The following is a 22,167-nucleotide window of genomic DNA, read 5'->3' on the forward strand; positions in this document are numbered from 1 at the left end:
TACATGACATAGTTTATGTGCCCCTTATGATTATGTATTACACAATTTTTGAAATCCAAGTCTTAAACATAATTAGAGATATAGTTTCAACCCTGGCTATGCACTAAGCAAACTTTAAGAACATAGTTACTTAACAGAGCCCCATTTTATACTGGGGACTGTTCTGCACCTCCTCATGAAGACAAAGAAAATGTCAAGGTAGTCTAAATAAAGTAGTGGATTTTATGACAAAAGGGGATAGTTGAGACCACTGAAATGAGAGTGCTGCTAGACCTGAAGTTTAGCCACCATCTTAAACATAAATGGTGAAGGTGTCAGCACATGGTGTTGAAAGGTATACTGAATTGTCCATGTTTTTGTAGGGTGAACAAAAGGGGGTTTATGTACCACAAACATCTTCCTTTATGCAACTCTTCATATCAAAGAGAGTTGTGAGAAGGGTGTGGCTGCATCTCATTATTTTGTGGGTTATGGTAGTTACAGAAAGGTACTGCAGAAATTCCACTTAACCATAACATCAAATCCTTTTATTTAGGAAAAAAAAAGTCACCACACTGTAAACTAGCCCAAGTTGTGGTTTGGTACACTTTTTATACTCTGCTTTTTATCCACTCCAGCTGTCAGATGGAGACAGGAAAAATCAAAACATTTGTACAGTGCTCCTTCTTAAGGGAGCCCCTTAGGTGGTCAGGTCTGGATCCACCTCCTGTCTCCAGCACTGGAGCACCTCTGCCAGTTGGCTCATGAATCAGAACTCTTGTAGTCTGAGGCAATTCTTTGGGAGCAGACTGGTGCTGCATTTGTACAGTGATACTGGCATGCATACAATGATTTTGCCATATGATGATGAGAAAAATTCAGTGTAGCAGCAAGTGAAGGATCAACAAGTATATGAAGCAAGCTCTTCATCCACACAAATGGATACTCAGAGCATCTGCTTTGCTGTAGAGCTGTTTCTCATAGTTTCAGTAGATGTTCACACACCTAACATACAGTAAGCACTGCTACTTTTAGACTTGTTAGCTCTCCAGATCATTGAGAGCATTGAGAAACACTGGACTTACGGAGTGATGAGAATACTCACTGTTAACCTTTTGCCACAATGAAAATTTGGCCAGTCTTTGCTTTCCATCTCTTGCCTGTTTTCTGACCCATGACAAAACTTTCCTCTCACAACATGCCCAGCGAGCTTCTTCAGAAGTCTCTTGTGTGAGTTTTTGTTAAGCTTTTGGGACATCTATTTAAAATAAGTTAACTTGTTCTTGTTTATCTGCAAATGTATTGACACTGTTTGAATAATTCTAGGAGAGTGTTTAATTTTCCATGCAATGCAAGTGATGTAAGCAAGTCACCAAGAGACAAACTGTCAGAAATGGCACTGAGCGGCTGGTGCTGTCGTTTTTGAAAAATAATTTGGACAATTATAGCCAGTTAGAGAGGTACAGAGCTCTTGCACTTCCCATTGGCACCAATATGCCTTGTGGGTGCTCAGCAATCCTGAAGCAGTTCAGTCTTTGTACCTCTGAAACTGGATATCCATGCTTAGAGGCCAGTTTTATGAATATCTGTTATAACTCTGTTTCTCAATCCATTACAGAGACATGTATGATAGATTTTTATCTCATCAGACATTTCATGTTCCTTAGGAATAACGGGCTTCCTCAAATGGAAGACTCTACAGAAATTCAAAGTAGTAATTTAATGTCTATGTCTTTAATTTCAGTGTTCATCTTTGGATCTAGCATAACCTTTGCAGTATCTGATTGCTTACCTCTCACGTCTCATAAATGTTCTGCTTGACCTAGTAAAGCTCTGCCTGTGGCAAAGTTGCAGAACACCTGAAAAAGTACTTTATTTCCTTCCTCTTCAATCATAACTGGAGATCTGCAGGACACGTTTTTCCTGAGAAATATTTCATTTCACAAACTGCTCCCTTAAGCGTGGGGTCAGTTTAAAAAGGGCCAGTGTTTGTAGACAAGACATTTGTTTTCCTTTGAATGTTTAATTTGTTTATTCCTGTTTTCAAATAATCCCTAAGCAATATAGTTCCTGTAGCTGCGATTGTCATGAATTCAAGTTATCCACCTCCCAGAGGGTCAGACCTTTCATCAGTACGCCATTGGCACGAAGCAGCGAGTGTTGCATATTCATCGTCCGAGACACCGGCTAGAGGGCCTCCAAAAAGCCTGACTTTTTTTTTGTTCTCAGAGCAAGGAAAACAATCCCTTCCCTTCTCCAGTCCCTTGATAAGGGTTTCTGTCCAATAACGGTGCTCTCTGCTCTGAGGCACATTTAACTGTGAAGTTTGCAGCGGGAGAGGCTTTCCTTCAAGCTGTTAGTGTTTTATCCTGGCAGGCTCCTCGAGGTTGTTGTGAGGAGTCTAGCCAGTTGGTGAGCTTTGTAATCTAAACCAGCTGTCCCAGGCTGAGGCCCCCATTTGCATTGTTTAACATACTTAGAAAATGAAGTGTTCATTTTTAACATTCCTCCTCCAATTGGTTTAATGCTGAATTACAGAAGAGAACTAAGCAAAACCAGGTGCTTTCTCTGTATTCTCTCCAGTGTCTGAGGAGGTACAGACGGCTCCCGATCTTCTCCATTACTTGCTATTTCATTCTTTGGACTATAAATGACTGAGGAACTGAAGTGTTAGCAGAGGGTAATGTTTGGAAAAACTTTCTAGTTATTCATCAGCACAGGCTCTGGTTTTTTTCCACCTTTCCCCAACGGTTTTGGACATGCAAGGATTAAAAAGGTAAGTGGTATGCATGAAACTTCTTTACTTACTGAAGGGAAACCTACTTGTGGAAAATATCTGTGGTAGGGATTCGGTATGCCAATCCACTTGCTAAAGCCATTTGCAAAGAGACAGGATCTCAATGGTCAGAGGTGGGGAAAGACGATCTGTCTGTTATTAAAGCTGTGCTGTCTCTGACGAGTTCCTTCTTGATCTGTGCTTATACTCTGCGCTTTAGGAACCCCGGCATCCGCGGGAGTGCTGAATTGCAACAGCAAACGATCCTGCTGGCTACAGTGATTGATTTGAAGCTAATTAGTTACTATTGCAGAAGTTAATTAGTAGTTTAAAATATTTTGCCTGCTGGGCGAGCTACTATGACCAGCTGCATACAGTGTTGATAGGTTGTGCTGTATGTCTATTAATATTTCTTGAGGGGATTTGACATCTAAAGTAATGAGCAAATTGAGATGGTGGTTGCAGGCAGAACATGTATGAGGCAGTAAGGTCAGCCCCCCCCCCCCCCCCCCCCCCCCCCCAAAGGAAAGAATATATCATCTTGTAACAACGGAAACTAAAGACTGTCTAGAAACGTATGAGTTTTGTCTGACCAGTTTTATAGGGGATTTTGTTAGCGTGCACTGCTCTGCAATAATGTAGAGCGTAGCCCAGTTGCTAGGTATGTTGACATTCAGCTATAACCTGTTCTATTTCCTTCTAGAGCTGTTCTTGCTATATGCAAAGTAAGTATGCAATCTTTATATCAGGGCATGCTTTAAAATCTCTTCAAAAAGATTTGAGGAATCAATAAATGAAGTGCAAACCTAAATGGATATACATTGTACTTTGAGTTCTTTGCATCCAACTCTAAGGAAAAGTCTGTGCAGAATTTGCGTTCCCTTGTCACTCAAAAGCTGCCAACAAGCACAATCTGTCTCCGCAGCACTATGAACAACCATTTTAGGGTTTATGTTTACTTTTCAGAACTTGTGCCTTTCTCCTCATGTAAAACAAATTTGTCCAAATGTGTCGGTCACTGCTTGTGTGTGGTTTTGTCTGATGCATTCGTAGGTCTTGTTCAGCAGCTCAGTTTGTACTGGAAATCAAAGACAGCTCTAAGAGAGAAAGTTGGCAGCTTGTTTGGGTAGCAGAACTAAGGCTACCTAAAATATCCCTTGCTTCCTGTACTGGCTTTGTGGGAATGTATTGTATACAATTGCCGTTCAGAACTAGAATCCAAGATAAGCAAGAGGTGGGTCTAATTGTATTGAGAGGGAGTTTTATATAAGGCAGTGGCAAAACACTGAAATCCATAGTACATAGAAAAAAATCATTTCTTACTGTCCTTTCCTGGTTTTCTGTCTGTTAGTAAATACTTAGATGACCAGACTTTTTATGCTCCAGGTAAGGAGTTCCAAAAATAGCCATAAAGCTCTATTAGCAAGGGATCCTCTTCTTTCACTTGCAGGGAAGAGACCCAGTAAGTCCCTCTAGATGCTAAGATGATGTAACTGGGGAAGGCTCTATTGAAGATAGCAACTTGTAGTAGCTGATGACACTCTGCAAGTGTGTCTACTTGCAGAGCAACATATTACTCAAGATTGAGTAAAGGGACAGAATCTGGCCCTAAGAAAATGGATTAATCTCAAATATAGTCTCCTGGGGATGAAATGCGGTTTAGCGGTTAGAGCAACTGGCTCGGATTCAGGACCTCCTGCATGACATGTCTGCAGCCCTGCCAATGTGTTGCACTCTGAGCTTAGGCAGGGCCTGTGCTCTGGTTTACCCATCTGTAAAATGTGCATAATGTGCAAGAAAAACTTTTATATTCTCAAAAGAAATGTGTCAGAGAGGGGCAAAAATGCTTTATCGAATATTGCACACTTGTTCATTAAACAGCTGTTGCACGGGATGTCATAAAAAGTAGGTTAGTTAATAGACATGTACAGTCTGATTCTGATCCCAGTTGCATAAAACCATAGTAAAATTAGTGATTTTGAGCCCACAGTTGTATTATTCCTTCTCCAGAGGCCAAATTCATATTAGCAAAACTCTGTGGAATACACCAAAGTGTCACTAGAAATTAGCTTCCCCATGTGTATTTAATGCTATGTAATGAGCCTGCATATCAGAAGGTTTTCAGCCTATTTTCTATGCACATTACAGGATACTGACTGCTTTCACACTGACCATCTGCCTTTCAAGCCCTGGAAAAGCACAGGTGAGCAGTGCACGCAGAGATCTATGTACTGTTTTGTACTGAAGCGCTATATGGCATGAGATTTAACTGGCTAGCAGGTGAATAGGAAGCTCTGTGGTCTGGGGTTTACATGAAAAGGAAGCTGTGTGGTCTAAGAGTTTAGAGGGGAGAACTTGGAGCCAGCAGGATTCTGGAGTTGAACATGGACTGAGCTTATTGACTCATCCTTGCCAGCTCAGCAAAATATCCCTGTAGAAACCTGGACCTCACTGAAAACTTGATTCTGCCTCTGAACTGAACAATTCTGGAAAAGGAAATAAGAAAAGCCATCCCATGAGAGCAGGGACAGCTCAGTTCTGTGGTGGGGAACATCCCCTCTTGGAAAACTTATTCATATAAATAGGCATTTTCTGTGTATAGCAGGATCTTGTCTTACGACTGTTTAATTTTGGACCGTGATCCTGAATGACTGTATCCTAGTTTTCATTTTAATTTATGCCCGAAACATTTTTGTTCAAGAGGCAGGGCTTTTGAGGGTGGATGGAAGTAAAGCAGTCCAGCTCTTGAAATAGCAGAAGCATTAGTTCTTTGTGTTCTTGGGCTCCATTTGGACTTTAAATTAGGAAAAATGGTTCCCAAAGGCATGTTAAGATTGGATTCCTAGTTGATACTCCAGATATACTTAGTGTGCAGAGCTGTGTTTCTAAATACCTTTGCCAAAAGTCTCTGAAATTTAGTTGGGTTTTTTTTTCTATTACATTGAAAATTTCCTGCACATGGCATGCTTATTGATATTTTTGTGAACATTGGATCTGTATGGGAAATGCTTTTCATGCCCCTGGAGAATTTTTGAGATGTGTTTAAGGGTTTGTTTTTATAATTTAAAAAATATTGTTTCCATTGTGATTTTTATAAAAACAACTTGTACCATAAATTGATTTTTGAAGTCTAAGCAAAAAGCAATTCTTTCTGAAGATACTGAAACTGGTCAGTCTGACAATATTGGAAGCTTTTCTAGAATAAAGTTCTAGAAAGTTGTTGAAACCAGTTCTACAATAGTTTCAGTGCTTCTGAACGATTGCTTACTGTCCCCCCTCCAAAAATTTTGTTAAACACTATCTTAACTTTTCCTATTAACCTAGGTGTAGTCTACACACCACAGCACAGCAAAGAGAACAAAAGGTAGACTACGTACATTCTTTAAAACATGAGGCTGATTATACATTTTCTCATCAGAATATTTTGGCTTTCCACAACATGATACCAAAACATCTCAGAATGCCAAAATAAATGAAGGCAGAATTCCTTCATACTTGTTTGACACTTTTAGCAGTGGTTTTGTGTATTCATATGTGCAAGTGGCAGATGCAGTCCAAACAGTGCCATGTGTTTCACTTCATGTCCCCTCCCTAGTTCCTGCAATGGCCCACTTCCACTGCCTTAGTCCTCTAACCCCTTGTCTCCCATCTACAACTTACTACTTTTCCAAACATGAACCAAGTACTTTACTGTTCCACTGATTTCTTCCACAAAGTCCAAAAATAAGTATCTTTATCATTTAACAACAACAAAAAAGGAAGAATCTTGAAGGCACTCCATCCCTCTGCCCTCTGGTTACTTCAGTGGTTCCTGTTTTCTGGATATCTCTTGCTTACATTCCTTAGTATAACCTATTTACTGGCAGGATCCTGTGGTTGTGTCAACTGCTTGGCCCATTCCTCAACAGCTGGAGGCCCAGTTAAAAACTAGGGAGAGCAGGGAATCATTTTAATGGGCTTCGACACAATCATCACCAGGACTCTTACTGGTTTAGAAATACCGCAGGTCACCAATGAGGTGCTGAAGACTCAAGGTTGAAACCCTGATAAAGACCAGCACCACAAGATAGGAAGGAACAAGGCTTCCAGTAACCTTGCATGCTTAGAACATGTGTCATCTAAAGATTTATCCTCTAAAAATCAAAATGTTTGGTGTAAACAAAAAGCCTTGCTTTTATTAAGCTAGTTATGTTTTAACTGTGGCTTCAGTTCAGTCAGATGCCTCACATATTGAGACGTAGGTACTGAATGGTCTATCTGCAGAGTTTTAGAGCCAGTTAGAGAGGTTAGCTAGTACCTTTTAACTGAACCCCCCTGTTCTGGCAAACACAAGACCCCCAAACAGAAGAATGTAACTTCTGTGTTAAAACCTGGTATGGAGCCCATCACATATTATGCTTTGGTTACACCCTGGGAGAGGAACAGCCTGACACTGTCACCACCTGAGGGAACTACCTTCTGAGTTAAGGGGCTGGCAGATGTGCTGAGGCCCCAGCTTCATGCGTTGCTGACTTTCTTTTGGGGAAGGGACTTTATCTTGGTGTACTGTAGAGTGCTGAACAATTGTACTAAGCATAATAATCCAGATGAGCATTTGACTCTTGCAACCCTCTCATTTCACAGTCACTGAGTGTCCTTTGTTTTCTCATTCTAGCAACAATGCACTAATGGGTTTGACCTGGATCGTGCCTCTGGGCAATGCTTAGGTAGGACTTTCATTAAATCAACACATTTCAATTGGGGTTCAGAAATCCTGACTTTATTGAGTTAACATTGTGCTGCTGTTAGTATGTTTTAGTTGAAAAGTTCTTGCTGTGTGACAAATATGTGTGTTTGTGTATATGTATATACAAAAATTTATATGTATATATATAAATATGTGTGTGTGTGTGTGTGTTTACATAGCACAAGTATATACCAATCTTTGACATCGTTGAGATACTAACTGGCTGTCAGTGCTTCTCAAATAGCAGTGATGCATTTTGAAGGCAGCTCAGTCTAGTTGCCAAATGGCAAGGGTTGTTCACCCTCCTTCTCCTTCTTCTCCTCCTCCAGACTCTAGTATTTACTGTCTTTGTTGGCAGCCTCCACCTGGAGGCTCAGATAAAGTCTACCACTGCTGAGCATGTTGAAACTCCAAGTAAATTGTTGAGGCAATATAGGGAAACATGCACTTTGCCCTAGGGCATCTTTTTATCAAAGGCATTCAGTCTCCAGGGCAGCATCTTCTGCATGCATTAAAGTCACTCAAAAAATAAGGGAAAAATCAGCAAAAGATTGCTCTCTCTGTCATAGCAGTCCACTGCTTCTGTGCCCTGAGAACCAGATGAATGCTCAGTTTGGCTAAACCATTTGTATCTTTCTAAATTTAATTCAGCAATGATCTCAATCGGAGCAAGAAAGAGGCCTGAACCATGTCCCCAGATCTGAATATCCCTAACTTTTTCTGTGGGAGGGACCTCGGGAGTTCCAAATCGGGATCCAAGTTTCACAGCTGGGCAAACCAAACCACCAATGTTTGAAATCCTGATCTGCGTGTTGTGGTTTGGACAGACCCTCTAGCAGGAACAGGCAGTAGCATGCCGTAGCCATGTGTAAATCAGTGTTTAAACTGAACATTTATGGAATAACAAAGCAGGCTTTCCCCTCTCCCTCTACCCTCTAATAATGAAGCAAAACAAGTAGAACACAGGATATGTTGAATATATGGGATGTTTCCTGTTTTAGTATGTTCTAACTTCAAAGTGAGGCTCCACAAGAAAAGATTAGCTTTTCCGTTCAAAGACAGTATCAAATTTTTTAGTGAAGCCTTGAGACAAATGTGTTAACTATTTTTTGGATAGGTCCCATTAAGAAGCAATCACTCATTTAACTTTTGCAATTTCTTTCCAGATATTGATGAATGTCGGACTATTCCTGAGGCCTGCAGAGGAGATATGGTGTGTGTCAATCAGAATGGTGGCTATTTATGCGTACCCCGAACAAACCCAGTGTATCGATCACCATATCTGAATCCTTATTCAAATATTTATCCACCGCCCCCAGCACCAGGCCCCGTTCCTAACTACCCTACTGTTACAAGACCTCTGATCTGTCGATTTGGTTACCAGTTGGATGAAAACAATCAGTGTGCTGGTAAGTAGTAGAAATCTTTATTCTATATTTTTATTTGTATTAAATCTTGTCTGACATTGCAGAAACAATTGTCCTGCAATTGTCCTTTAGTTATTGAATCACTCAAGTCCAGTATTTTGAAGTTCTGCTGCTTTTTTTTTTGAAGGATGTGAGCTGTACATTTCACATAGTCATTATTCAATGCAAGCTAAGATACGGTTTAGTCCTATTATTTAATCAGGAAACCCACTTTTATGAGAGAAATAATGTTTTTATGAGATAAAGAACCATCTGATGGCAGGTGATTCGTTAGTGCATCAAAGGCATGCTTTTTATGCTTATGATTCCGTCCTTGAGAGAGAAGATGGCCCTCCATTTGAAGTGTTAGATGGGGACTGAGGAAACCTTGATTCAGTTGTTGGCAGTATGTGACGTTGTTCAGATTTCTGGACCTCCATCTTCCTCCTGTAGATGGTATAAATAAGGATTGTTTCCTCCCATGCTTTGAGTTCTTCACTTAGATTATGAGCCCTTTGGAGCACATCAATTTCTTATGTAGAGGCTGGTACACAACTGTTAGCACTACCATTGCTTTAATGACTATAGACTTCAGCTGAGACTGGAACTCCCTTGTTCAAGGCACTGCGCAAACACACAGGGAAAGAATCGCTGCCCTAGCAAAGCATTGACATTGTCTTAGCACCTTGATATTCCCCAATCTCCAATACAAAAAACCAAATAACCCTATGAAAAATTTCTTGTGTTGGTAGTTTTTCTACTTTTGCATCTTTTGCTAGATTCTGATTCCACTTACTCCATTTTATACTGTGTTTAACTTAGATATAAGCTGCTCCTGTGTTACTCAAATTTAAGGGAGACTTAGATTATATCCCTTTGGTTTGCTTGCTTTTGATACTGTCATCTTATGAAGGAATGGAGACAAATTTTTTGAATGAAACAAAAGTAAATTCCACTGGCCAAAATATTTATTTTGATGCCAAACTTGGAATCAAGAGATCAGGATCAAACTGATCACTGGTGGCTGCTCAGGGTAAATGCTGGAGATGTAGTCCACAGGTCTACCACAAAGTTAATCTGTAACCACTACTTATTTCTGTGTCTCAGTTGTCCTTATGATAAAGTGATGGGTTTATCTGTTATTACATGTAGCTAATTGTCTGAAGGTTTTTATCAAAATCTTTTTTTAAGTAGGACTGGTCTTTGACAAGGAAAAAAAAGCCCAAACCACAGAGATATGAGCTTTCAACAGAGAATTTTTCCTGCCTTTAGACTAAGGAACTGCATTTAACTCAGAACATTTCTTTCTGAATGCTGCTCCAGAACAACACAAGAGCTAAAACTGACTTGTCTTTTGGGCTGATTCTGCCCTATTGTCTGAAATTTCTGGCAGGACTTGGTTTCAGATTGTGTACTTTGTTTGCTTCCCTAGTGAGGAGACCATAATGCTTCACGGGAGCCATGAGAGTCTAGATTTAAATTCAGCTACTTCGGGGCATATTTTTCTGTATTTGAATCATTGCCCTCATTATGTTCCAAGGTGGGAAAAATGTATTTTCTAACCAGCGCTAGTACTAATACCTACTGGAAAATTAAAAAAACTGTTTTTTTAATTAGGAGGTTTGAAATCCTGGGATAACTGATGAGTCTGCTGTAGAAATAAGAATGTATATTATCCAGTTCTTTGAAAATTGCAAGTAGTCCTCCTCATCTGTGCAAATTGATCAACCTCAGTTATTTTATTTACTGATTTGTAGATTTCCAGGAGTGTTTTCATTTTGCTAACTTTGATGTAGATGAATCAGGAAATGGGGCAGGTAGTGGGAAAGACAAGCTGAAATCGAAGGGGAAATGAAACCCCTGTATTTTACTGCGTCCGGCCTGCTGTGTGCAAACCATACTAATCAAAACAGGTGGATTTTGGAAACTTTTACAGTGGACCTTCCTGCCTGCAAAGGGCATATATGTTCATTCGTATCCATGCTGGCAGAAATGTGAGGACTAATGCTTTCTTCAGTCAGGGCTGTTCGCTTCTGTCACTTTAACTTTCAAATATGGGAATTTAATTGTGAGGGAAAGTTTGATGAATAGAGACATTAACAAAAATAGATGGGAAAGGACAGACTGCCATTTGAGTACTGCAGTTAGCTGGGAGTAGTTTTTGAAAGTCTACATCAGGTTTGAATTTGGACAGATGGTGGATCGTATTTGTGTTAAAGGAAGAAAAACAAAGAAAATAAGACCTGTCAGAGTGAAGGGGTCTCTGCTGGTGTTAGATTTCACTTTTCGTTTAGTGAAATCCTCTGGAGATATTCACTGTCTTGATGCAGTATTTATTGTTGTATCTGTGTGCCCTAGGATGGAAAGTGTGGATACCAAGGGAAGTGGTATGAGTACATGTCTCACTGCATTGGTGGTAGAAAGGCCTGATCCCCTGTTTCCAGGACTTTTGGTGCAGTTAAGAGGGTGATGTGCAGTTTCATGCTTGAAGGCATTGGAGGCAAGACACCAGAGAAACTTGACAGGGTCCTCAGGAGAGACCAAAATTTTACCCAGGTCATTCAAGAAAGTCTGAATCACATGAATCATGGCTCCATCCTATTATAAGCTAATTATAAGCATTGCTGATGTTAATGGTATTTCAGTTGCTCTATGCTTTCTTGCTTGTCAGCATTCAGCATGCTTTTAGGATACGAAGCACTTCAAGGGTTAACTTTGTGGTGGAATGGTTGAAAAGAATACACTGGAAGCTGTTTTACCCAGTAGCTGAGCCACTATATAACTTACAGGTTTGTTATATTGGTGTTCTGGCACCACCTTCCAGCACCTTCTTTCCAAATAAAATTAGTCACAGGTATTTCCATTAGAGATGATGAAACTTTTTGCTACTGACTTCAGGGGAACCAGAACTATTTTAATGCCAATGTTTCTGAGAAATCTCCAGTTTTTAACAGAGTACACATTTTTGTCTGGTCAGATATGGGGTTACAGGTCTGGGCCACATTTTCTATTGCTAGGCCAACAGAAATCTTTACTTTCTCTTTGAATTCCAGTCAAAACAGCTTATTAAACACAGGAACCTTCCCTGGGAGATTTGCAGCCTCAGCTTTGAAGCACTGAGCTTGTTCAAAAGACTTCCAAATTGAAACAGGATAAAAATTTGATCTGAAAGCTGTATGAGATTTAACAAGCTCTGGGGTTTTTTTTTTATCCCCTTCTTTGCTGGAGCTGACAGAAAACATCGGAAGGCTGCGAGAGGGTCGCTCTGTCCCAGCCTGGCATCTGGCCTGCCTGCCAAGGCTCCACGTTCCCTGGCTCTCAGAGGAATGTGCACCCCGGGTGGTTCAAATAACATTCCCCCTCGTGGGGCTGATATATTCCAACACAGCAAAAAAATAAATATAAGTCATTCTTCTCCCTTTCAGGTTTTTTTGGCCTCATCCTTTCTGGCCTGGATGGTCATAGGCAGGGGTTAGGTGTCCACATTCTTTCTCCATCCTGTTCACCACTCACTCTTAACAAGACTCTTTTATCTCCAGACCTCGTCCTTTGTGAAAACAAAACCTCTCCTGGCACAAGCGCCTCTCAAAGACACCTGTCAGTGACCACTTTGCCCACTCCAGTGTCCTCTGCATGGTGCAGAAGTAGCTGTAGCCATTTGTGGCAAGAAGCAGAGAAATATTTTAGCGATAATTACTTTTTAAATCTTCTGTAGGTTTGATTTCTGATACATGGTATTTTTACCCCTGGAGTTGCTGAATGCTTTATATCTTGTATGTATAAATGTACTATGTCTTCAACAGCATGAAGTCTGTGTAAACTCATTCCAAAGCAGGTTGGGAATGATTTATAACCACAATTAATGCTGAAATAAAAGACCACATACAGGAAAAAGCAAAGAACATCCAGCGCAAGAGCGCTGCTTGAACTGTTTGTCTTCTAACGCTACTTCTCTATAAATACAGACTGGTTAGTCATAATAATGACTTTTTGTTCAAGGAACTTGATCTAGTAACTGTTGGCAAGATTAAACTGGAGTGAGGGCCCATGTTCTTGCATTATATATTCATAAGCTGAGAGCTCTTTCCAGTTTCCCTTCACTCCACCTTGCTGTTTCCTGATTTACAATGATCTTTAAAACATGCCTCAAAGACAGATCCTTCTGGGCATTGTGGAAAGAACTATAATGGGTGGGCTCTTATTTTTGCTTTCTTTCCCATTAATGCACATGCACAATGTGAAGAGATGATGGGGGTGGGGAGGCATCTAAGAGGGTTGAATGGAAGGATCAGAGAAAGCAGACCACAAAGATAGAGAAGTAGGTATTAGGAAAGGTATAAGCATAAGGCAAGAGGAGTATGACTGAGAGACAGAAATAAGGCAGAAGGCCAGAGGAGTTAATTTAAAAAAAAAAAAAAAAGACATAATCTTTACTTTTAAAGCAAAAACTAAAAGGACGAAGCACAAAAAACAGAGGGAAATGGAAAGATGGTCTTTCCAAGTGTAAGAGAGAATTGTTCTTCAAGGCCTCATCTGTGGAATGGTCATTGCTACAGCTTTCCTCATTTCTCAGAGACTGCCAGGACCTCCTGCATTCCCCACCTCCAGGTCCCCAGTCCTACGTTCGTGGAGTGAAATGCCTTTCTTCAAAACATTACCTTTGCACAGATGGGTTTTAGATCATTATCATTTATATTGCAAGCATACCTAAAACCCACATCTAAGCCTGCAATTGTATTGACCTGCCCTGTGTGCAACCTCGTTAAGAACAGCCTATGTCTAGATGAGTTTTCAGGCAAAATAAAGGAACCAGATGTGCGTGTCTGGGGAGAGGGGAGGGAAATGAAGATACAGGGAACTGAAAGGAGGTGCCCAGGTCTTGTGGTAGGCCTATGGCTGTGCTGGGGATAGAGCCCAGAATTCCTTATCCAATGGCTTAGCCACTAAGCCAGGCTGCCTCCTAATAGTGACTTTTCTAGTGACGTCTCCAGGCATATGGAAACAGGAGGAAGAAAAGGAGGGAAATGTAGCAAGGAAATTATGCCCTGGAAGGGGTTGTGTAAGGGAAAAACAAATGGAATCCACTCCTGCCATTGCCTTTTTTAACTCTGTTTGGTTCAGCTCTGTGTCTTTCCCTTTCCCTCTTGGTCTGTAAGACAATCTCTTTTGCTATTGCAGAGGGCCAGTTCCTGAAGGCTATGTATGATCCCTGTTAGGGCAGCACTGCCATCATGTCCAAATGAACTAGGAGAAAAAAAGAAAGATTGCATGAGAATAGGTCCTATTGGATAAATCCACATTCTACAGCTCCAGACAAACATAACTATAATTCTTCTGGGTCCAGCCTCAGTGCGTCTGATCTGATGGCCAGTTCTATTCACAACCCCAACAATCTTCATAAAGGTAATCACGAGTTGACCATAAAATGGGTAAAAGGGTACATCTGAAAACACTCAGAGCTCCTTCCTCCCTCAGGAAACCATTGCACCAGCATGGAGGATGGGCCAGGGCTGAGGAAAGGCAACATTCAGCTAGTCCCTACAGTAGGGTCCATCAGTAGGGTCATTCCTACAGAAATTCGATCACCAATAAATGTATCCTCCCTCAGCAGAATTTACCAAGGAGAATGAGGGTGGAAATGCTGCTTTTCACTGAAGTGAATCCATTTGTGGTGGAGGACTTGGCTTGATAGAAATGGTTGCTGTATGTATCTGTCTGTAGCAGGGTAAACTGAGCCTTCTGTGGCTTGGATTATTCCTTCTTTCATTCCTCACTAAGTGCAGTGTGGGACGAGTACGGTCTGGTGGTTAAAGCACAGGCGAGTGCTTTGTTTATTTGTGAAACTTCTACTACTCACAAAGAAATGAGTAAAACTGAACCAAGAAATATAACATGCAAGCCAAGAAGACTGGCATGTTATTAAGAAAACTGGCATCTCTGTGTACTGGGATGAAAAATAACAGGCTCCTGCATATGGCAAAGTGTAACAGTAAGTCCAAGTCCATCATTCTGCATGGTCAGTGCCTTTAAAGCGTCACTGACTGACTGTATTTATGTGTGAAGATGTGAGAAGGGAAAATGAAATAAACACAACTACAGTATAGCCACAACTGAACTTGACTGAACTACAGTCATGGGTAGATAGCTGGATAGTCAACTGGAGACCAAAAACTCTTAGACCTCTGATTACGGTCCCAATTGACTTTGGTGAAGATTTTAGGATCTTGGAGCAGAAGTTCTTGCAATGAATTTATTAGGTTTATATTAATCTGTCTTGAGCCTAAGCCACTGACCATAAGTATCTTATGGTCAGGGAGTTTGGTAACATATTTTCCTTCTGCCAGACTCCTGATACAATGATAAGGATTTCCTAGACATTGTGAGGGAAGAATAGACAGCTGGTCAGAAGATCACCTTATGGTTAAAAACTGTGGCCACCAGGAGTGTTTGAATTTGCTTTCAACTTTAGCTTGAGCTAAACTGATCCTGTTTGTGGAAGTGTCTTCACCTGTTATTAGGGGTGATTAGAAGTTTTCTGGTTTCTTCTGTACTGAGGCTGGGAGCCAGGAGGGAAGCACAGTGGCATATGGAGGAGGACAGCTGAATGAGAAAGTGTCACGTTACAAAACGTAACTGGTTTGCATGCAGAGGAGGGTCGTAAGCACAGAAGGGACAATGTCCATGTTTTGTTAGATGTGCAGGCCACAGTCCAGACACAGGAAGGTTAAAATCTCTCTAGACTGTGAACTCTCTATTTCATGACGTGCTTCAGTTTTCCCTCTTTCTTGGAATTGTGTGATACTTTGGTATACAAGGAGGCGAGAACCCAGGAATCCCATCTCCCTTGTGCTTTGTAGACTGCAGAGGGAAAGGGTATGCAAGGGAAAGAGGTTTAAATGATACTCTGGGTTTTGGTTGGTTTAATGGCCTTGGTTAAGCTCAGTCTCTGAACTGGGGGTTATTGGTCACTGGGCTCTGAGCCAGATAATACATAGACTTCAGTTGTCACCAAGAGCTAGTTGGCAGGAGGTAATATCTGACTCACTTCAGAGGAGCAGTAATCATGCCCAGCCTGCCATATCCTCAGGCATGTGCTGGCCAGGGCAGGGCTCTCACCCCTGCTGTTAATCTCTGAATGATGCCTTAGTCTTCACTGCTAACAGCGGTTTGATACGTGGGGCTTTGTGGCCGCCTTGCCTTTATTACGTCTTACTTCCAGGGATTTCAGCAGTGCCAGATCAGTTAAAGCCACTATGTACCGATTAGCTCTGTCTGCTCTGGAGCAGATTTTGTGAGCTTTCCTTTGTGGGATAGCTGTCATGCAAGGCAGTCCCGCCAACTAGACAATTACAGGGCTTAAAAGAAAATTAAGAAGATTGACAGACTTCATGAGTACCCTTCCCCAATCCATTGGCTCTGTGGCATGTTCTCTCATTTTCTTATGGGTGTCTGTTTTGGCTGTGGATGACAGTCCATGCCTAGCTTTCTGCTGGGACCCTCAAGGGCTATGGTTGCATGAGTGATGCCTTCTCTACCTCCCTGTGGCATAACGTGCAGAGTTCAGTATGTGATAGTGTCTCTCCTTACCTGGAAGGCTTATTTATTTTCAGTGCCCTTCATAGCACCAGCACTCTGCTCAGGCCTATGTTAATTTTTGCATATATTTGCAGCACCCACAGTGCCTAGAGATGGCAGTGTTCTCAATGACTTAAAAGTCACTGTTTTTCTTGGCCTCTCCCTTATATTTTTTGGGTCAGCTTTGTTTCTTTTCGCTTGGCTCCAGCCTGAAATTGGCCATGGTTATATGTCACAATCAAGATGTTAAGCCAAAATATATAGAAAATATTAATTGGCTCCTTTGCCAATATAAATCAGCCAGATGGACCATATGTTTTGCCAGAGTCTATAGGCAGAGTGCTGGCATTGCTCCTTTGTGTTGTCCCTAAGACACCGGACCCATGACAGAGCTGCCACGCAGAAATGGAAGATCTGCCTGATGTTGTGTGGAGTTTAACAGGCTCTGACCCCTTCATCTGCCAATTGACTGGCTTCCCATTCAATGAGATGAGATGATTTTTCAAAGAAAATAAAGCTACCAGAAGATGAATGGGAGTTACACCTCACTAGCCCAGTTCAGGGGTGTAGTTTCAGTGTTCTGCCTCTTGGCTGGGACATGCTGCCTGTTGGGGATGACAAGATGCGCTGAAGTCTATCTTCAGTTTTAACACCAGCAAAACTCTCTCTGCTTTTAGTTCTTTTCAACCATAACTCATGGTTGCAGGTGCCCTGTGGTATAAGACCATGCTGCAGCGTGAGGAGAAGGATGGTCCAGATGATAGGGCTGTAGTATAGGTGAAAGGACAGCTGAAATGAAGGCCCAGATCCCCAAAGCTTGGTTAGGTTCCTTTCACTGACCTTCATCCTCAGTGGAAGTTTCACATGTAAATGCCCTTTGATCTGGCCTGCAGTCTGCCACAGGCTGCCAGTATGACCTCAGACCTCTTTGCTCAATATTGTTTTCAGAATTGACTACTTATCTGAGGAATCTCAATATCTGAGCAACCAGCTGTAAACCCTTGAGGGGTCTAGGTTTTCAGGCAGAGGCATTCAGCACTTTCTGAAAGTCAGGGTGTGTATGGTGTCTTCATTTGGGCACCTGCAAGTGTGTATATACAAACTTATCATAAGTCCTTCTGGAAAATTTCCTTAGCTTTTCTATGGTTCAGCTCCACATCAATAACATGCCACTACAGTGAGAATAAATCTGTTTGTGTTCATGAGGCATTCAGACACTAAAAAAACAAGAAGTGCTTCAGCTAAACAGGGAGCGCCTAGGAGGAGGGAGAGAAGAGAGCATCATAGACTTGCAGGGTCTGAATGAATCCATGATCCACTGCTTGGTCTGACACTAACTGTGTTGTTTGGTTTGAGTTTTGTTTTGGTTTTCCATGAAAAGAATAATTTTAATGTCTGCTTTGTTCTAATATTTTAAGCTTGTTTCCATTTTCTAATTTTTTGTGTGTGTGAAGTAAAATTCTTGTTTTCCAGCCAGCCCCCTATGTAAATGAAGCATTAGCTGGTGAGCTGGTAAATTGCTGGCTGGATCAAAGACATTAACTGGTTTTGCGGTACAACCCCAACATACCTACAGGTGATACTGAATGGGAAGATAGTACAAACAGTAATACACAGAGGTCTAGAAAAGCTACAGTTGTGGTCAGGAAATTAAGGGACTGGAAGCCCAGCAGTAGACAAAAAAGATAACCTAACACATGGCCATCTGGTGGAAGATGAACAGTAGAAGGCAGTGATGTCAAGAGCAGTGTAGCATGGGGCAGTTTCTGACAGTGTTACTAAGACTTCTCATCCCAGAACAGAGAGGGAATAGACCTTCAGTATGTTCTGCTGAGAATGGATCCAACATACTGACATTAAGTGTAAGTACTTTACTACCAGATAAATGTAGATAATCTCAGTATAGAGCAACAGTAAATTGGGGGCATTATTGAGGCTGACTGGTTTTTAAAGTGTATTGTAAAGCTTAGGGTAAGGTGACAGCAATTGAACTGTAAATGTCAGAGAAGCAGAAGTTGTGTATGGTGGGTGGTACAAAAGAATGATTATTCCTGAATAGGGTGTAATTTGCTGAAATGAAGGAAAATTACTTTTTGACTGAACATAGTAAAGCCCTTTATGACAGTGCAGTGTAATCAGCAGAATACACTAGGTATGTTGTAGTAGAGGAATGGTACAAAACATAACAGCAGAAACATTTAAAAAGTGCCTGGAACAACTGTTAGCAAGAAAGAGTCTTGCACAAGTTGGGGGTGGGATAGATGTTATCTTTTAAGTATGGTATCTTTAAGTTGCTGTACTTTTGAGTCCTCTGGTGTATTTCCAGCTTCCAGTGTGCACAGAGGCACAAAAGAAAACTGCTTTATCTAACGCTGCAGAGAAAAGTTCATAGCATGGGTAAGAGCCTCCACTCATTAAATAACAGTTATTGTCACTATGGTGGAGCAATGCAAAGCTGAGATAGCTTAAACAGGTAGCCTGACATCCCCTTTCCGAAGGAGGAATCTTGGAGCAGTTCAGCGTCAGTTTGCCAGACTGCCACGCCTTACTCCTGGAGCAGGAACCGGGCCAAGGAGAGGAGATGTGGTCCGAAAGCTATAGCACGCTGCTAATTTCCTGCTATTGCAAACCCTGTGGGGAATCCCAAAGCAGGCATAGGCTGGAGCAGCCTTGGATCATGCTCATGTATTTCAGAGGCAGACTGCAGCAATATATACAACACTTGTTGCCAGCAAATCACTAAGCACTGCATCTGGAGCTTTAATTCAGAAGCAGACTGAAATTATGTTAATTAAAAGCAGGGCTGACTTTGTGATGAAATAGCCCAGAACTGTGCATCGACAGCTATCAGTTGGTTTCATGCAGTCATCCTAGAAGACTGTAGCATACCAGCTTTAGGAAGGAAGTGTTCTTCCCCTGCTAAATCAGTGTTATTTGAAGATAAGGTTTTGTAAAACCTGTATTATGTTATTCAGGTAGTACATTGCATTTTGGGACAAAATTCTCAGTGAAATCAGTGATTTTCTTTTGGTTTTGGGTTGGTTTTGGTTTTTTGGCTTGCAGCATGACTCTTTGGCTCATTGACATTTTCGAGAGGTTTAACTAGTCATAGATGAAAAGTGGCATGAGAGAATAAGACTTTTTTTTACAGGGTTATACATAAGACTTCCAACACTGCCTATGATTTTAATTGAATGTCCTGGTTTTGGCTGGGATAGAGTTAATTTTCTTCCTAGTAGCTGGTATAGTGCTGTGTTTTGGATTTAATATGAGAATAATGTTGATAACACACTGATGTTTTAGTTGTTGCTGAGCAGTGCTTACACTAAGTCAAGGACTTTTCAGTTTCTCATACTGCCCAGTCAGCAAGAAGGCTGGAGGGGCACAAGAAGTTGGGAGAGGACACAGCCAGGACAGCTGACCCAAACTGGCCAAAGGGGTATTCCATACCATAGGACATCATGCTGAACAAAAAAACTGGGGAGTTGCCCAGGGGGTGGCAGCTGCTGCTTGGCGACTGGCTGGGCATCAGTCAGTATATAGTGAGCAATTGCATTGTGCATCACTTGTTTTGTATGTTCTTTTATCATTATTATTATTTTCCCTTCCTTTTCTGTCCTATTAAACAGTCTTTATCTCAACCCACAAGTTTTACCTTTTTTCCGATTCTCTCCCCCATCCCACTGGGGGGAAGTGAGTGAACAGCTGTGTGGTGTTTAGCTGCCCGCTGGTTAAACTGCAACACTGAAAAAAGTGAAAATTTTATCTCCAGGTTCCCCAGGCAATTTTGAAAACCTGAGTGTAGATTTGAGCCTAGAGAGTTATGGCATAGATTGGAGAATAGCTCTAAATGTAATTAGCAGCTGACAATTTGCAGTATATCCATTAATAGCCCAGCAGGTCATGTGCATTCTGAAGCTGATAAAGGATGCATATTGTCACAAGATACAAAACAACATCACACTCTGCTCCACCAAAATTTCAAGCTGACATCTAGAAGCTTGGGACATGAAAGCATTTCAGAAATATATGATCCATCTGTGGTTCATTCCCTCTGACCTGCAGAGGGATGTGAAATGCTGAATTAAGCACTGTCTGCAGTAATTGACTGGAGATGATTAGAAAGACTACAAATGGTAAAATGCTAATCATGCTAAGGATTTGCTAGGCATGCTTCTGTGCTGGAGATTGTGCCTTCTGAAACGTGATTGCTCTCTTGCACGACTGAGTATGACCAGAGACCTTGAGGTAATAAGGGGCTAATAAAGAAAAGAACTATGATAAAGGAAAAATATAATTTAGCTTTTCACTAGAGCAGGCCTACATGATGGAAAATTCACTGGGATGTGCCTTCTGGAGAGTAAGAGCAGCAGTTTGCTCCAGGAATAACCACAGACATTAAATGTTCCTGCTGGTTGGGAACATTGCCTTTTTTGTTTATTTATTTACTTGGTGGTTTTGGTTTTTTTTTCCTTTTAATTACCTAAACAGAACATGTTTTTTCAGGCCAGGCTGCTTGGAATTGAACCATTTGGCTTGGGAATGCTCAATGTGAACATGTGTCTTTCTGCGCTTTCATGGATACTGTGAGAGCTGATGGGACTGCCTGTGACATTGGTAATATGACTGGCCATGTGTTCAGCCTTTAGTGCTAGTCAGCAATTTCTGAATTCTAGTGCAAAGAAGGTAGACTTACCTTGAAGCTTTGGGGACAAAAATGTGCAGATCTGTATGTGTGAGTAGGGCAGTCCTGGTTCTAGCTGTGTTTGTACAGCATCCAATGAAATAGTTCTCCCATCTCAATAGTTTCTAGTAAATTAAGCAGAGATTCACAAAATATTGCCGCTGTGATGAACTGCATTGATTGATAGCAAGGTTTACAACTAATCTGTATATGGAAGCATTCTGAGTATTTTCTCTTAGCTACCTCCAGGAGAGAGTTCAGTGGATTCCTGTTGCCTTCACAGGCACCCAATTCTCCCAGTCATACTGTTTCCCTGGCATAAGAAAGACATGGGCGTACTGAAGGGTATCCAGCAAAGGACTACTGTGGTGTTTAGAGGGTGGGAGCACATAACATACATGGACCAGTTGAGAAAAGAGGGTTTGCTCTGCCTTAGGAAGATGAGGCTGGTGAGGGAATTGTATTGCTTGCTGTCTTCAACTGTGTAATGTGAGCGTGTAGTGAAGATGAAGCCAGATTCATCTCAGAGGTGCACATGGACAGGAACAGGCAAAAGTTGCAACATTGGAAATGCTTATTAGATAAAGGAGAAATGTTATCACTGTGAAGGTGGTCAGACACTGGAACGGAGGTTCATAAAGTTTGTGGCTGAAGGTTGTGTCCTTGGAGAAATTCAAGCCTCAGCTGGAGAAGGCCCTGAGCAACCTGACTGTATTGCCCCTGCTTTCAGTGGAGGCTTGGACCAGCTGACTTCCAGAGGTCAGCTCTAGCATGGCTTGTGCAATGGTTCTGAGACTGCAGTGCCTGAAGTGCAGGAGCCTGTGTCTGATACTGGTTCTACCCTTTAATTTATCTAAGACTCCCATAAAATGTAAGTGATATTTTCTTTATTATATAGACTTTGAGTTTTAGCATTGATTTTGAAGTGCTGTAAGATCTTTGGATGGAAGCTGATATAGTGAAGTAGAAGCAATAACCAGAAGTGAGGGATTTTATTCTCAGCTTTTCAGTGAAGTGAGTC

At 41.4% G+C, this 22,167-nt stretch overlaps 1 protein-coding gene across 1 annotated transcript in view; it reads left to right on the top strand.

The window, feature by feature from the left end:
• Positions 1 to 2,301: 2,301 nt before the first annotated feature.
• FBLN5 (fibulin 5) overlaps positions 2,302 to 22,167 on the top strand; it is a 52,183-nt gene continuing 32,317 nt past the window's right edge. The window contains exons 1-4 of the mRNA XM_069783612.1: positions 2,302 to 2,755; positions 4,904 to 4,958; positions 7,410 to 7,461; positions 8,648 to 8,890. Of these exons, the coding sequence (XP_069639713.1) occupies positions 2,739 to 2,755; positions 4,904 to 4,958; positions 7,410 to 7,461; positions 8,648 to 8,890 (367 nt within the window). The 5' untranslated portion in view covers positions 2,302 to 2,738. The remainder of the gene's footprint in view (positions 2,756 to 4,903; positions 4,959 to 7,409; positions 7,462 to 8,647; positions 8,891 to 22,167) is intronic.

This window comes from Haliaeetus albicilla, chromosome 5, assembly GCF_947461875.1.
Source record: "Haliaeetus albicilla chromosome 5, bHalAlb1.1, whole genome shotgun sequence".
Lineage (NCBI taxonomy): Eukaryota > Metazoa > Chordata > Aves > Accipitriformes > Accipitridae > Haliaeetus > Haliaeetus albicilla.